A 14,601-nucleotide genomic window follows, 5' to 3' on the forward strand; every position below is an offset into this window, starting at 1 on the left:
AAACTTAATTACCTGTCCTCACACTCGTTAACCCAAGCTTTACTGTTACACCAAGAAAATGGCATAGAGAAACTACAGCTATTATTAGGCCATACTTTGATATAATCTTCTTCAAAAGCAACAATATAACAGCATTCTCTCTTTACGCATATATCTGCCAACACACACACACACACACACATATAGAAGCTTTATAATTCTTCTTTCATTTTTGAGGATTTCTGTGGTCTCCCTCCAGCTTGTGGCCCAAAAACTAGGCATCCTTTTCAAAATAGTTTAAAACACAATATTAAATATGGTGATAGCATGTGCTAAATGCTTTCTAGAGCCACCTCTTCAAAAAAAAAAAAAAAAAAGGCTTTAGAACAACAGCACAAGACATATTATTAGCATATGTCAAAAGCTTTATAGTAGTATCTCTGTTAAATAAAAAAATTTAGAACACGAGCACAACCTAAGCTAGTAGCTTTTTAGCATATATCTTATACCTGATTTTTTTCTGGGTAATAACCATATTCTTTTGTTAGGCCTCAAATAATTTCTTACAGGTTTGACATCTCTTTATTAACCTCCCTTAAAATTCTAACATCCCTAATTAAATCAATTTATAAACAACTGAATATGAAATTAATGACATAGGTGTTTCACAAAATAATTCAGATGACCTGTCAATCTAATGATATGTGCTTGACTTTGAAGCAATACCTTTAGGGGAGAAAATGATTACAATAAAGATCAAATCTCAAGGTTCATCTGAAGCAATTTCAAGGAAAGTGACTTCTGATAGATCATTTCGTTCAGATTTCATTGTTAAACCAAAATACAACAAGGACTTGGTCAAATAAACCAAAAATATCCTGTTTTCCCACTCCCAAAACTGACATTTTCACATCAATGAAGTTAAATAGTGAATATTAGCAGTTTTAAACATTGTATATGCATTAACATAATCATGAAAAGTAAGTTTTACAAACTACTCTCAATCAAATACACTTATTATTTCCCATCCCTCTTACCAGGATCAATTTTCTACAAACACCCAAGCAGTCAAACAAAGATGGGACATAGAAATATCATGATAGCAAGCCAATTCATGAAGTAGAGGATATTAATGGCTAAAGCAGAAACATATAGAAACCAGGAAATGCAAGTTCTACAAACTACTCTTAATCAAATAAACTCTGATTATTTCCCATCACTCTACCAGGACAAACAAAGACAAGGCTGAGCGACCATCGTTTTGCAGGGATATCATAAGAAAATGAAACAAGATTGGAACTCAAATGAGGGAAGCTGGCTTACGCTAACCAGCCATTGGATGGTTATAAATATACTCAATTGCAAGGGGCAAAGAGTCAATCTTATCAGCTTCCTTATCAGGAATCTCCAGCTTGAACTCCTCTTCAAGAGCCATTACAATCTCCACAGTGTCTAAGCTATCCAAGCCCAAATCTTTCTGAAAATGGACATCAGGAGTCACCTGCATATAGCAGAAACAATTATAAACCCAACAATATTTTCTTGCTGAGATATGAATGTAGTTAAGTGAAAAATATAGTAATGCTGCTTCAAAAAATCTAATGAAAATACAAATACCCATAGGACAAAGATAACCTTTGCATTCAGTGATAGAAAACTTAGAGGTCCAAACAATAATGTTGATATGAGAACCAGAACCTTCTACATTTCTTTGTCTATCTTCCAAGAGGTCCAAAACTTATCCTCATAGTCCATGGTCTTCTTCTTTTTGCTATTTTATTAACTGGTCTATTTAGGAAGGCCCTTTAGGTGGCTTCTTGGTGCCTCCAAATTTCAACACCCTACGTACCCCTATTTACTGCTTGATATGAGCCTTTCTATTCTAGGCTATGTTACCTAGACTCGGGTGTGGGTGTCGGACACGGGTGCGTGTCTAGAGGTCGGATCCATCCATCTATCAAATTATAGGACACGGGGACACGGAATAAAAGTGACATGGACACTTGGACAATTGTAGGAAAGGACAAAAATGTACCCTTTTTAAGTTAGACCTCAGTTTTTTAATGAAAAATTGAATAAATATATAAATGTAAAGATAGCAGCGTGGAGCCTTCCAAGCTCTATTTTTTTGTGATGCAGGTTTTCTTTTTTTGCTCTGTTGTTGCACTTGTATCTGTTCTTACAGTTGTGGATGCAACTGCAATGTGCTCCTGTGTGGGCCTGTTTTTGTTTTGTTTTTCTGGGCTGCCTTTGGGCTAGGCCTTTCCTTGTACAGTTTCTTTTTTTTAATGAATGGATTTACTGAAAAAAAAGGTAATACAACTTGTATAATAATATTACCTTATTTATAAAGTCAAACTGTCAAAGTTATAAAGGTCAAAAAATTTGCTCAAGATTGACCGATATATGTTACTTAAATAAAATAATGCAGCTGTCCAGTACAGTTGTAAATTGTTCATAGCCTTAGATAGTGTTTTACACTTGTAAAACATTATCCTTGTTAAAAGACCAAACTCTCCCATATTTTTACATCCAAATTGACAAGTGGCATGATCGTGACCGTTGAAGGGTATTAAAAGCATTAGTAAGAATGTGCAAACACGCTAGGCCGTTACAAAATTTTGTGCAAACAAAGCGCGTACACTTCAGTCTTCTTTAACCTTCGAAAGACGCTACTTTTGAAGCAAACCGCAATTTTGTACCAGTAAGTTTTCTGATCTCATTAATGGCAACCTATTTAACAAATAAAGCATGAAGAAAGTTCGCAATCCTTCACAAGTACCAACCCAAACATCTTTGTTTGAGTTTTTGTCATCTATCAGCCGAGTCAGGTAGACGCCATGAAGGATCCGACTCAGATCCAGTGTCGTGTCGTGTCGACATGGACACTTCGGCCTAAGCAGGCGAGTCCAGGTAACACAGATTCTAGGGTGCAGAGTAACATCCCTTCCATCAACTTATTTGGGTATACCATTGGATTTCTCCTTTAAAGCCAAAGCAATATGGTTCTCAGCTGTGGAGAGATTTAAAAAGTAGGCTGGTAGCCTGGTAGGGTGGAAAAGGCAACACGTCTGGAGGGGCAGATTAGCTATGATTAAGAGTACTGGCCTTCCAATACATTTCATGTGTTTGTTCACAAATCCAATATCAGTGGTGAAGTAGCCCAGTTTGGAGTGGGAAAACAATCCATATATCATTTGGTTGATTGGAAGCTGTCTATTCCTAAGTGCACGCGTCCATTAAGGGTACATAAATTGAGAATTATGAATTCTATCATGAGTTCTTCGCAACTTGATGTGAGGATTTGCTTATGTGCGGGTTAACTTTTGGAGAAAGGATTGTGGTTACAAACATGAGGAAAATAGGTGGATGGACTACAATGAGGTGAACCCCACTCATGGAATTAGTACATGGAAAAGACAGCAAGAGAAAACAGCATGAAATTTCTAAATATGATAGGTTGAGTTTTGGCCTAAAGATGATGCAGGGATGTTAAACTGAAAGATTCATGCCCAAAATTATATAGGATTGAAATAAATTAGAACAGATGACCCATAATATTGTAGTAACAATGCCAATTGAGTAATTTTTTATGCTAGGTTTGGAAGAAAAGTTGACGGTTGGGATACAGAAGCACTGGTGGTATTGTTTGATGCTTAGTGGAGGAGGATGAAGTGAGATGGGAAGCCTCAAAGTCAGATAAATTTGAAATTAAATCATATTACATAGTGTTGCTATGCAATTGGTATGCTTTCTTTGAAAAATCATATGGAGCAGTTCCCTTGTAGGGTGGTTGGCAGCTCATGAGAAGACTATCAAGGAAAAACAGCATAATGAGGTGAAGCAAAGTTCTCTCCAATTGGTGATGCATGCTCAATGAGACAGGAAGTCAATCAATCATACTCTTCTTCATGGTAGAGTGGTCAAATAGGTAATTATTGTTGGCTTTACCTTGTACGTCAAGGGTGCTACACAAACCAGAGGCAGAAGCCCTTCAAGTTGGAGAGCAGCAGGAGAAAGAGGAGTATAGATGTTGCCTCTCGTTATTGAAATGCATATAGGGGAGACGAGGAATAGACGCCCATTTGAAGGTGTGGCAAGCTAATTCATTAATTGAATATCATTTTTGGGGACACTGTTTTGCAGAAAGAGAGAATGCGTAAACCACTATCTTGAGTCTTGAATTGCATAGAAAAGTTGAATTCTTTTGTCATTTTATTGGGTCTATAGGTTTCTTCTGAAATGATCATCAGTCATGTGCCCCTTAGACGCGCTTCGATGATACAGTTCCATTTTACTCATCAACAAGAATATTAAGCAGAAATTTATTAGAGTATACTTGGATATCACATTGAAACTGAACAAGCATATTGTGCTTCATGGATCATTAGAACATGTAAGTTTCACAATTAGCGGAAAGACATGTCGAATCTTTATAAATCAAAGTTTAGATTGTTCAACAGGTAGTTAATAGCTCAAATTACAGTATTTCACATCTCAAATCCTCATTAAGTTGGGAAGTCATAATTTTTTTCAGTTACATGCTACATAAAAGAGTAATTCAATGCAGAAACATGCTACGAGCTAGAAATTGACTACCAATGGACATTTTAACTTGAAGTAAGTCTTTCAATTAAAAATAAAACATCAATCTAGAGGCAAGAAAAAACAGCGATAACAACACAGAATGTCGGTTAAAACTCAGCAAAATCAAACCCTAATTGTATGAAGAGTAAAGATCAATCACTCTTCCCCGTAAAATTGTTAGAGATAATAAGAGACGCAAACTACAGTAATAAACAATAGCTTTTGTTTGGTTGCTAACAGTACAAAGGAACACAAAGCTAGCTTTAGATCATAGATTGTCTAGTATTTTGTTTTCTATTTCCCTACATTTTCTCAGTAACCAAACAGAGGGGAAATGAAAGACGAATAAGGAAATTGAGAGACCGACCTTGGAAGGATCGACTTTAGGGAAGCTCTTGACGACATCAAGGACTCTCCCGATGACCTCTTCTTTGTCGAGATGATCGTCGCCGTGAGACGACATAGATCGGACGGTGCTGCACAGACTCAGCTTCGATCCATTTAGGGTTAGGGTTTGAGCAACAGGGACTCGAATGTTGCGAAGTACGGCTGCTCTCAAAGCCGAAGCCATCCCTCTCCTCTCTCTCTCTCTCTCTGCCTCTTCCAAAGAGTGACAGTAGTAAATTAGACCACCGTCGTTGGCATTTGTTCTATTAAACTCTTGCCATTTGTCGGATCATATTTATTTTTCTTCTTTTTGATATTACATAATCGATAATGTTATATTTGTTGTAATTTATTTATTTTATTTTTTTAAAAGAAAAACATTAAATATGTGTTTGCAGAGAGCCTCAGCTACATTATTAACATTGCAAGTAAATCAAAAAAAAAAAATTTAAAAGTATTTTAATTAAATTGGTATTAGTAAATCTCTTACAAAATCAAAATTGAATTAACTAAAAGAAGAGAGTAAAACTCTTACAGAATTTGTGTTACATTATCATATGGCTGATGTATAGTTTAATTAATAGAATGGCAAATCTTGACCACAATTTGTTGAGGTTTAGTAGCACAAATTTTATATAGAATTTATAGTTAATTGTTTAAATTACCACCCATGTATGAATATTGCATTTTTGTGTCTAAATATAAAAGTAACCTCATAGCATCTCCAATGCTAAAAGTTATTTTTAGCTGTCAAATGTATATTTTAACGGATGTTACAGTGTCAAAATGTTACATTTTAGCAATTCTGCTCCAATGGTGCATTTAATGCAAAATGCTATTTTTTGACACAACCACCATTCTTTTTTAATTACCATTCCCACCATTCATATTTGTATCACTAATATTAATATTAGGCACATTCCAAGTTAAGTTGTAGACATTAGAAGGAAACTAAAATTAAACCTAATTAAAAAGAAACAAAAATCTAAAATATCTGGTCAAAAAAGGACCAATATATATATATATATATATATATATATATATATATATATATATATGTATAAATTTATATATTTGATTAGATTGTTATATAATTTCTTTTTATATAATTTTTTTTTACTTTTTCGAAAGTTCATATATTATTGTGTGTGTGTTCATATATTATTTTGTGTGTGTGTGTTGAGGGGGGGGGATAGAGCTGCCAAAAAAATTTGGTAGCTCTTATATTTGAGAAAAATTTTGAGATTTTCAAATTTTGAGAGGCCAAATGAAAGGTCATTGGAACAACTTTTTTTACACATCTCTCAAATTATGAGTTTGAGAGCTCAAAATGAAAGAGTATTGGAGATGCTTTTAAACACTCTTGGCAAATCTTCTAAATATTTATTATACTACAAATTCTTTACTGTTTTAGAATATTTTATACCCAATACAACTATTTACAATTCTTTTAATTTTTTAGAATAACCCATATTCTTTGCAGCATGTTGAGTTATTGTCTACGTGACGAAAGCGTTGGAATCACCAACTTGATACTTTTAATTTTAGCCGCTTTTTTAAAAATATTTTTTTTATCAAATACACTTTTATGTTTTACTTCATTATGGTGCATTGTCCGAAACAAAATAATAATAATAATAAAAATAAAAACACAACAATTACCAAACAAAAGTTTAACAATTAAAAGTATCTTTATCAGTCAAAGTGAATTTAAATATATTTCAAAACGTACTCTGTGCTCGACTTGAAATTTTAAATTATTTTAATGAGTAGTTAGTGAGTATAAGGGAATGAAATTCAATAATAGAAGTATAGGATGGGAGCACTTAACATTATACTAATTGGTGCATCTTAAAAGTTGAAATTATCTAAATGATTACCATCTTCGGCATTATTATTTATATGGCACTGCATGTTAATATCTAAATTTTATATTTTTAGATACTTTTTCGGATCTATTGCCGATACTAAGTAGCAGTCAAAAATTTGTATCCATTTTTCATGATATTATGCATGGATCAGATATATCATGGCAAATTCTTCAGAAAAAATTGTGTCTTCCACAATGGAATTGGATAAGTGAGATTTCGAGTAAGTGCTTACATAATCTTCTTCTGTCCGAAGAAATAATTCATCGAAATAATGAGTCACCATTAGTGTGTTTGTATTATCTAAATTGTTATAATTTGAATTTTGTCAATTACAACAACAGTGACTAGTGACAAGAAGGGGTGATCAACGTAATTGTGCATCCAAACAATGTAATTTTAATACACAATACACATAAACACCACCATAAATTAAAAGTATAAGGCAAATAATAATGGTTACATTAAAAATAAAAACACCTAACACCCATCACATTTTAAACAAGCTACAAACAAATTAATATAGAAATGAATATTATCATGTTTGTTGGTTTCGATGGCTTGCTGACTATAGAGGGCGAAGAAGAAGGTCATTTTTAAGTTTAATCTTATTACAATGGAGGAGGAATGAAAAAATGAGGTGAGAGAGAGAGTTTTATAGAGAGGGGAGAGGAATTGAATGAATTTTGAATTGAATCGAAGAATAAATTTAAATATTATTGTGTTGTTGAATTGAATGTCGACTTAATAATTATAATTGTTCGTGTAAATATACTGTAATGAACTCTTAAGGCGTGAGTTTATGGCTAAACCTACTGAAACTAAAAATTTTAAGAATTAAAAACCAAAGTGAAATTCTGAGGCTATGAAAAAAAAAATTAGTAAAACAATTTTGAGAGCTGAATTTTGAATGTTAGTTTTAAATTTTAATTATAGTTCATCAATTTGTGAAAAAATAAATAAAATAATACTAATAATAAGAAGAATAATAATAATAATGAGTAAATGAACAAAAAATAGCATCACATGCAACAACTGATTTGCTTGCGTTACAGAAGCAGAAAAAGTGAAGAGTTTCGTTTGGGCGAAACAACTTTCAAACCAATAAACGCGCATAAACACGCACAACAGCTCAACCATATTACTCCATTGAACCTTGCATATATATATATATATATACGCATACAAACAATTTAGAACAGACCTCGCGCATCGGGTTCTCCGGCGACACATCCGAATTGTTTCCCGGCAAGATCTTGTCTCTCAGTCGGGAGATTTCAACTGTTCCGATCAGTGTGTCCGATCCGACTGCTTTTCTGGATAGATCCGACTGATGGCTCCGGTTTCAGCTCTCGCCAAGTACAAACTCGTGTTTCTCGGTGACCAATCAGTCGGCAAGACTAGCATCATCACTCGATTCATGTACGATAAGTTCGATAATACATATCAGGTATGGAATTCATCAACTGGACGTTTTATTTGAAATTTACTCCGTAGTTTGTTTGCGTTTACGGATCTGATTGGTTTATTCGGTTTGTTCACTTTGCACTTACGAAATGATTCTGTGTTTTGTTAAAAGCATTTGATCTGATTAGTTTTGATTTTGCTTTAGTTTTGGAATAACGGAGTAATTCGAACTTTGAGCTGATCCTGACGCTTAGTATATTAACTTTATTTAGTTGATCAGAAAATATAGAAATATGACGGAAATTAAGCTAAACAATATAGTTTTGTAAGGCTCGGTTGAATGAAGGGACGCGTGATCTGTTATCTCTCATGATCAGTCATGCAAGATTCAAAATTCTAATTTATATTCTCACACATTTTCCTAGCAACCAAACAAAGACTCCGGTTGGCATATATTTATACTAAATATTGTCTTCAACTTAAGGCTCTGGCCGACTATTTGATCAGACGTTGTGTGCCCAAAATGATCATATTCAATCCGCATCTACCCAACATAAAAGAGTAGAAAAGAAGATTTTTATAATTAAAACCTCCTTCACTGTGATTAATTTTCCTGTGCTGCTGAGGTGTGTGCTTGTTTTAACCCAGATGGAGTTGCGTCTGGAAGTTACAACTATAATAGCAGCTTAATTAAATCTACAATGTAGAATGTTGTACATGCTTACATACAATTTCTGTTATTCCTTTTCAGGCTACTATTGGTATTGATTTTCTATCAAAGACAATGTACCTCGAAGATCGAACAGTTCGACTGCAGCTCTGGTAAAAGATGCATTTTCTTATTGTATTTTATTATGAAAAACTGCCTTCAATATATTTTCTTATTGTATTTTATTACGAAAAACTGCCTTGTATATGTATGTGGTGCTAAGGGTTATTAAATTATTGATTTTCTAAACCTGAGGTACAATCAGAATTCAGTTGAAATTGGTCAAGTTATCTGGTCTGTGTCCATTTTTTGTGGTACATGGGCACTTTAAATGACATACACCATATAAAATGTGTGTATCCTGAACTCACTAAAATTATAATTAGAATATTTGAAGATATATGTTTCAGAACGATCTATTATCTAGATCAGGAGATTTAATCTATTTTTTGGTATCAGTTTATGAGTGAATTTTTATTAACATTTCAAAAAAGCTAATCTTATAAATGTTTGGTGCAATGTATAAGATGCCATTCTGTTTAATGCGAACTCCACGGAGTCACATGTGCTTCTATATGATGTGGTCATTGCCTCATACATGATTCAATCGTTTTATTGTTATAATTTTGCTCTCATTAGATATCCACTCCAGTCAAATGTTCCTTTTTTTTTTTGGATAGGTAACTCCTGGCAAATTTTGTCATTGATAACCTCATTTAGGGCGCCTTATGGCTAGTTTAAAATTTTCAAGAACAAATTTTTGTTGAATCTTATGTATCTGATTTTATATTTTTATCCCTTTTTTCATGAGAACAGTTTTTTTTTCCTTCTCTCTCTCTCTCCCTTCAAATTGTGAGAGAACTACAAATGGTTTTGTTTTATCAGTCATCATGGAAATGAAAATTTTGGCTTCTAAAGTATTTGAAAGAACTGCTATTTTACTTAATAAAAATCTATTTCAAGTTTATAGTAGAGAAGCTTTCTTGACAGTGACTTTACATATCAAGTCAGAAGGTTGTTTTTTGTCAATGGCCACAAGATTGTCATTGGCAATTTGGTAGCATTTGTATCTGGGATATTGTGGAAATGTTTCTTCTGGTTAGCTTATGCATGTGGTCAATGCTTTTAAGATTTTGAGGTTCAGGCTGCCACATCTTTTAGCACTGATATCCTGTTTATCATCCATGAAAAGATGATGGTATCTTTTGTATATACTTGTTCATTAGCAATTGGAACTTAGCTGAGACTTTTTGGCATTGTGAAAGAGGTACTAGAAGCTAACTTCATATTTCCATAATTAGAATTTCTGTTTACCATGGACATGATTGACATTTGGAAATGTTTTTTATTCAGTGCTCTTTCAATTAAAATTTTGAAACATTACATTACATGATATATTTAAATGCATACTCTTTGGAGACTTCATCTTCTGTGCTTTGTATGCTTGCAGGGATACTGCTGGACAAGAAAGGTTCAGGAGCCTCATTCCAAGCTATATTAGGGATTCCTCTGTTGCAGTCATTGTATATGATGTTGCAAGTATGCCTTTTTCCTATATTCTTTGTCGATTAACTGTTCATTTACTCAAGGGCTCGCGAGCATTTAACACCCTGCAGTATGCATATAGCTCATATAACCACCTATAGGTTCTGAAAACCCCCTAACATTTATTGTAGGGGAAAATAAGGACCTCCCGTTAATTGACCGTTAATGGGGTGATAAAAATACTAAAACGCCCTTCTACAATTAAAAAATAAAATAAAATAAAAATTCAGTTAATGTAAAATTACTATTACAATCCTTTATTTTTAGATTTATATACAAAAGGGAAGGGCGTTTTGGGAATCAATAAAGGGTAATTTTGGTATTTATTAAATTTAATCAGTTATGTGTCAGGCACATGTTTTTTTAATCTAAGAGCACAGTTGATTGATCTAGCGTATGCCAAACTTTTGTCAACTTTGCTAACTACTCTGCCGATCTTTTGGGGTTTAGGCAGGCAATCATTTCTGAACACTTCAAAGTGGATTGAGGAGGTCCGCACTGAGCGGGGCAGTGATGTTATAATTGTTCTTGTTGGAAACAAAACAGACCTAGTGGATAAGAGGTAAGGGTCAAGCGTCTTGCTTCTAATTTATTTTTAATACAGTCGAATGTCTCCTTTTCTAATGCACTCTTTAGCTGCTCATTTGGCTTTATACACACACACACGCACATATATATCCATGAGCATAATGTAGACGCTATGGACTAATAATCTGCAATTATGCAAGACCCGTGGTGACAATTAAAATTCAGTATGGAATCTAGCTCTTTGATGAGCAAAGCTATGCTGCATGAAAATTTGAAAAAAGATTCTCTCTTCTGGAAAATTGGAAGGGTTTGCATCATTGTTTTGATCTGAGGGTGACTCTGGTGGGTGGGTTGGTGGCAAAGTCTGAATCCTTGCTGTTATGCAAATTTGATTATTCTCTTGGGTTGGGACGGCTATTTCATGAATTCCTACCCTCTTAGGTTATGCATAAGAGTCTTATATATTGGTAAAGGAGGAGCAGTGAATCCTGGGTTTTCTAGAGGTCATTTTTTGTCCTCCTTAGTCATAATGACGTTGTAAGAGCCCTTAAGTAATTTTTCCTTTTTTTACGTTGGGGGTGGGGAGGTTACAACAGTCTAGTTCTTCATTTGATTCCTTCTTTTTGTTCTATATTTGTTACAATAATTATCACATCTTTCTTGTCATTGTACACTTTTGCTTCTCCAAAAATAGATGTGAAAAGGCGTTACTTTGTTGCAATTGCAATATGTTAACCTTTTAGCGCTTGCGTATATTATATTTAGAGTGATAGAAGCTTCCGTTGCTTGCCCCCATTCTCTTGGGTGTCAGGTATAAGTTTAGGCTTGTGTATTCCATAAAAGAAACTCACAATAGGACGTACAAGAAAATTAAGAAAATGGTAAAAAAATGGACAATTTTGTAAATTGTACATTTTTGCATGAACAGGACAGATTTTATATTTTCTTTCTAATTTGATGTTATACACAACTGTATTTATTGTATAATTTTGAACTCTACTCCTACTCTAGAATGTTATAGAAAAGAGTGGAAGAAGAGAGCTCACGTGGTCGACTCCATTTAATTGGCATCAGGATGATGATGACGAGGGTACGACTATGGTCACTATACCTCAGCATAGTATTCTAGGTCTTTCCATAGAAAAATGGAAATACGGAGGAGCACTTGTGTAACAAGGAAGTGGGCAAGATGGAGAAAAAGATATCTGTTACTAGCAATAGAGGTCATAGTTGTTGCTTCCTCCACTGCACTCTGCTGCTGCCTTTTTTTTTTTTTTCATCATTTAATTGGTTAATGGCTACTCATTTGATGTTAATATCTCCATAGACTTCTCCATTTCCTGACGGATAATTTCAGTAATTTATAATAAATGATCCTTTCATAAATGGCTACATTCTCTAAACTGCTCTACTGAATATTATATTCATTTCTGTTTATACTATATATAATACAGTAAATATCATGTCTTGAATTTTTTGCGGTGTCATCTGACAACTTGTGCACATGTTTCCAAGGTTTAGCACTTCGTAAATCCATGTACCTGTGGATTGTTGTCAGCTTGAAGAATTTTGAATTATGAATTTGAGGCATTAACATGGGAGGAAAATAAGACAATGAAGAGAACAAAGTATAGAGGAAAAGAATGAGGCCAATTTTCTGTATGTGAATTTAAGCATACGTTTTGGTGTTTTGTGAAAACATGACCAATAAAAGAGCTGAAGTTTCTTTTCTATTTGCTTTCACAATGGAAACCGAATCACTTTGAAAATAAAATAAGCACGGGCTTATTATTATAGATCATGTGTCTGATGCTAGTGAATAAAACAAGCACCTCCATGCCACTAAAAGGTTCCTATAATACCATATAGAATATTTTACAATAAATAGCTACTGGTCCCTAGTGACTGTAACCTACATATTTCAGTTCTTTTGATTTTTGCTCATACTTTCTGTTATGTTGTGGTTGATCTATAGGCAAGTCTCAATAGAGGAAGGAGAAGCCAAAGCTCGTGACTTGAGTGTTATGTTTATTGAAACCAGTGCGAAGGCCGGCTTCAATATAAAGGTAGACAATCACGTTCTTTAATGAGGTCTCCGTTTTTTGGAAATCTAAAGCAGAAGTCCTAAAAAGTTCAAAACTCTTTAGATTGTTAAAGTGTTATGTTGGAATAGGAGAAAGTTCAAAATAAGAACAATGTCTTATATTTAGTGCTAACGACAGTATCTGATTACTTTATCTGTAGATGGGTGTCTGTACTCCTTGTATGAAAATAAGTCGGTTTATTACTTCACATCTTCTGTATTAGGCTTGTCGCGTATTAACTGCTGAGTAACCTTTGCAGGCGCTATTTCGTAAGATTGCTGCAGCCTTACCCGGAATGGAAACACTATCTTCGGCAAAGCAAGAGGACATGGTTGACGTCAATCTCAAGTCCAACACAAGTGCATCTCAGTCACAGCCACAGTCGGGAGGATGCGCCTGTTGACACAGTTTTTATTCGGAGACTGGTTCTTTGCCTCATTCCTTGTATTTTTCCGTGACCCCCTACAACATGTCATGTAAAGTTCTTCCTAGTCGTCCGGCATAGCATTTGAATTTTGAGTGTGCATTGTTTTTAAAAGATTTAGCTTGAAACAGGTGATGATTATCATTGTGTGTAGTTGAACAAATCCTAAAAATTTTCATTTTTTCTGTATGATTCTTGTGGACCTATAGTGAGTCAGGCGTTTTTTTGTTTTTTGTTTTTGCATATAAAATGTATTAGATGAAATATAATTTACTCAAAAATTATGATTCCATTTGATCAAGCTGTAGCAATCTTGTAGTGTTTGGATCATGGGTCACATTGGCTTCAGAAAATTTTGGAATTTGAAGTAGGGTCAGAAAATTTGAGTGTTTGGATCATGATCTTATTCGACAGGTTGGCCGGAGGAATTTGAGCTTGCTTGGAATTGGAAAACTGTTTTTCTTCCTTGGCATAAATTGAGTTCCGAGTATGAATTTAAATATATTTTTTTAAATTGATATTAGAACTCAAAAAACAGCTCTACCACCTCACTTTTCTTTGATATTTAAGTTCAAGAAGTGAAGTGGCCGTAGTTCCACTATCGCATCCGAGATAAGGAAAAAGTGATGATTAACGCTCCTCTAACGTACCTTATTAGCCAAGTCAACAAGTCAACTTTTGTTTTACAATATGTAAAAATATCACTTTATAAATATATTATACGTAATATATTATTATATAATTCAACTATCTTTTGACTAAAATTAAAATAAAATTAAAACGTTCTTTTTTCTTTTTTTCTTTTTTTTTTTTTTTTTTTGCCCTTTTCCACCTCTCTCCTTATATATACACAGATATGTGAAATCATTTTTTATTTTTATTTTTATTTTTATTTTTTATTTTATTTTCCCCCCTCCAACCTCTCTCCTTTATACCCACACATACATGAAATCAAGACAAAATTAGCCCCAAGAATCATGAAGTGAAAGTCAATTAATTATATACTCTCTGATTGGTTATTAAAGTAAAATTAGTAACGGGAATCATGAAATGAGAATAACTACTTTTATTTTGTAATGTAGA

General features: G+C 33.8%; 2 protein-coding genes across 2 annotated transcripts; one reads left to right on the forward strand and one right to left on the reverse strand.

The window, feature by feature from the left end:
- Nucleotides 1–979: 979 nt before the first annotated feature.
- On the reverse strand, nucleotides 980–5,214 carry LOC132299210 (acyl carrier protein 1, mitochondrial). Its single transcript, XM_059795703.1, has 2 exons — nucleotides 4,934–5,214; nucleotides 980–1,480 (listed from the first exon to the last, which is right to left on the reverse strand). The coding sequence occupies exons 1-2, from the start codon at nucleotides 5,135–5,137 to the stop codon at nucleotides 1,304–1,306; spliced, it is 381 nt and encodes a 126-aa protein (XP_059651686.1). The 5' UTR covers nucleotides 5,138–5,214; the 3' UTR covers nucleotides 980–1,303.
- A 2,628-nt stretch (nucleotides 5,215–7,842) lies between these two features.
- On the forward strand, nucleotides 7,843–13,821 carry LOC132299211 (ras-related protein RABH1b). The gene is made up of 6 exons (XM_059795704.1): nucleotides 7,843–8,271; nucleotides 8,980–9,050; nucleotides 10,388–10,476; nucleotides 10,933–11,044; nucleotides 12,986–13,076; nucleotides 13,354–13,821. The coding sequence occupies exons 1-6, from the start codon at nucleotides 8,155–8,157 to the stop codon at nucleotides 13,495–13,497; spliced, it is 624 nt and encodes a 207-aa protein (XP_059651687.1). The 5' UTR covers nucleotides 7,843–8,154; the 3' UTR covers nucleotides 13,498–13,821.
- The last annotated feature ends 780 nt before the right edge of the window (nucleotides 13,822–14,601 follow it).

This window comes from Cornus florida, unplaced genomic scaffold (genome assembly GCF_030987335.1).
Source record: "Cornus florida cultivar Cherokee Brave unplaced genomic scaffold, ASM3098733v1 CherokeeBrave_3.0.0_Hap2_Chr03, whole genome shotgun sequence".
NCBI classification, from domain to species: Eukaryota; Viridiplantae; Streptophyta; class Magnoliopsida; order Cornales; family Cornaceae; genus Cornus; species Cornus florida.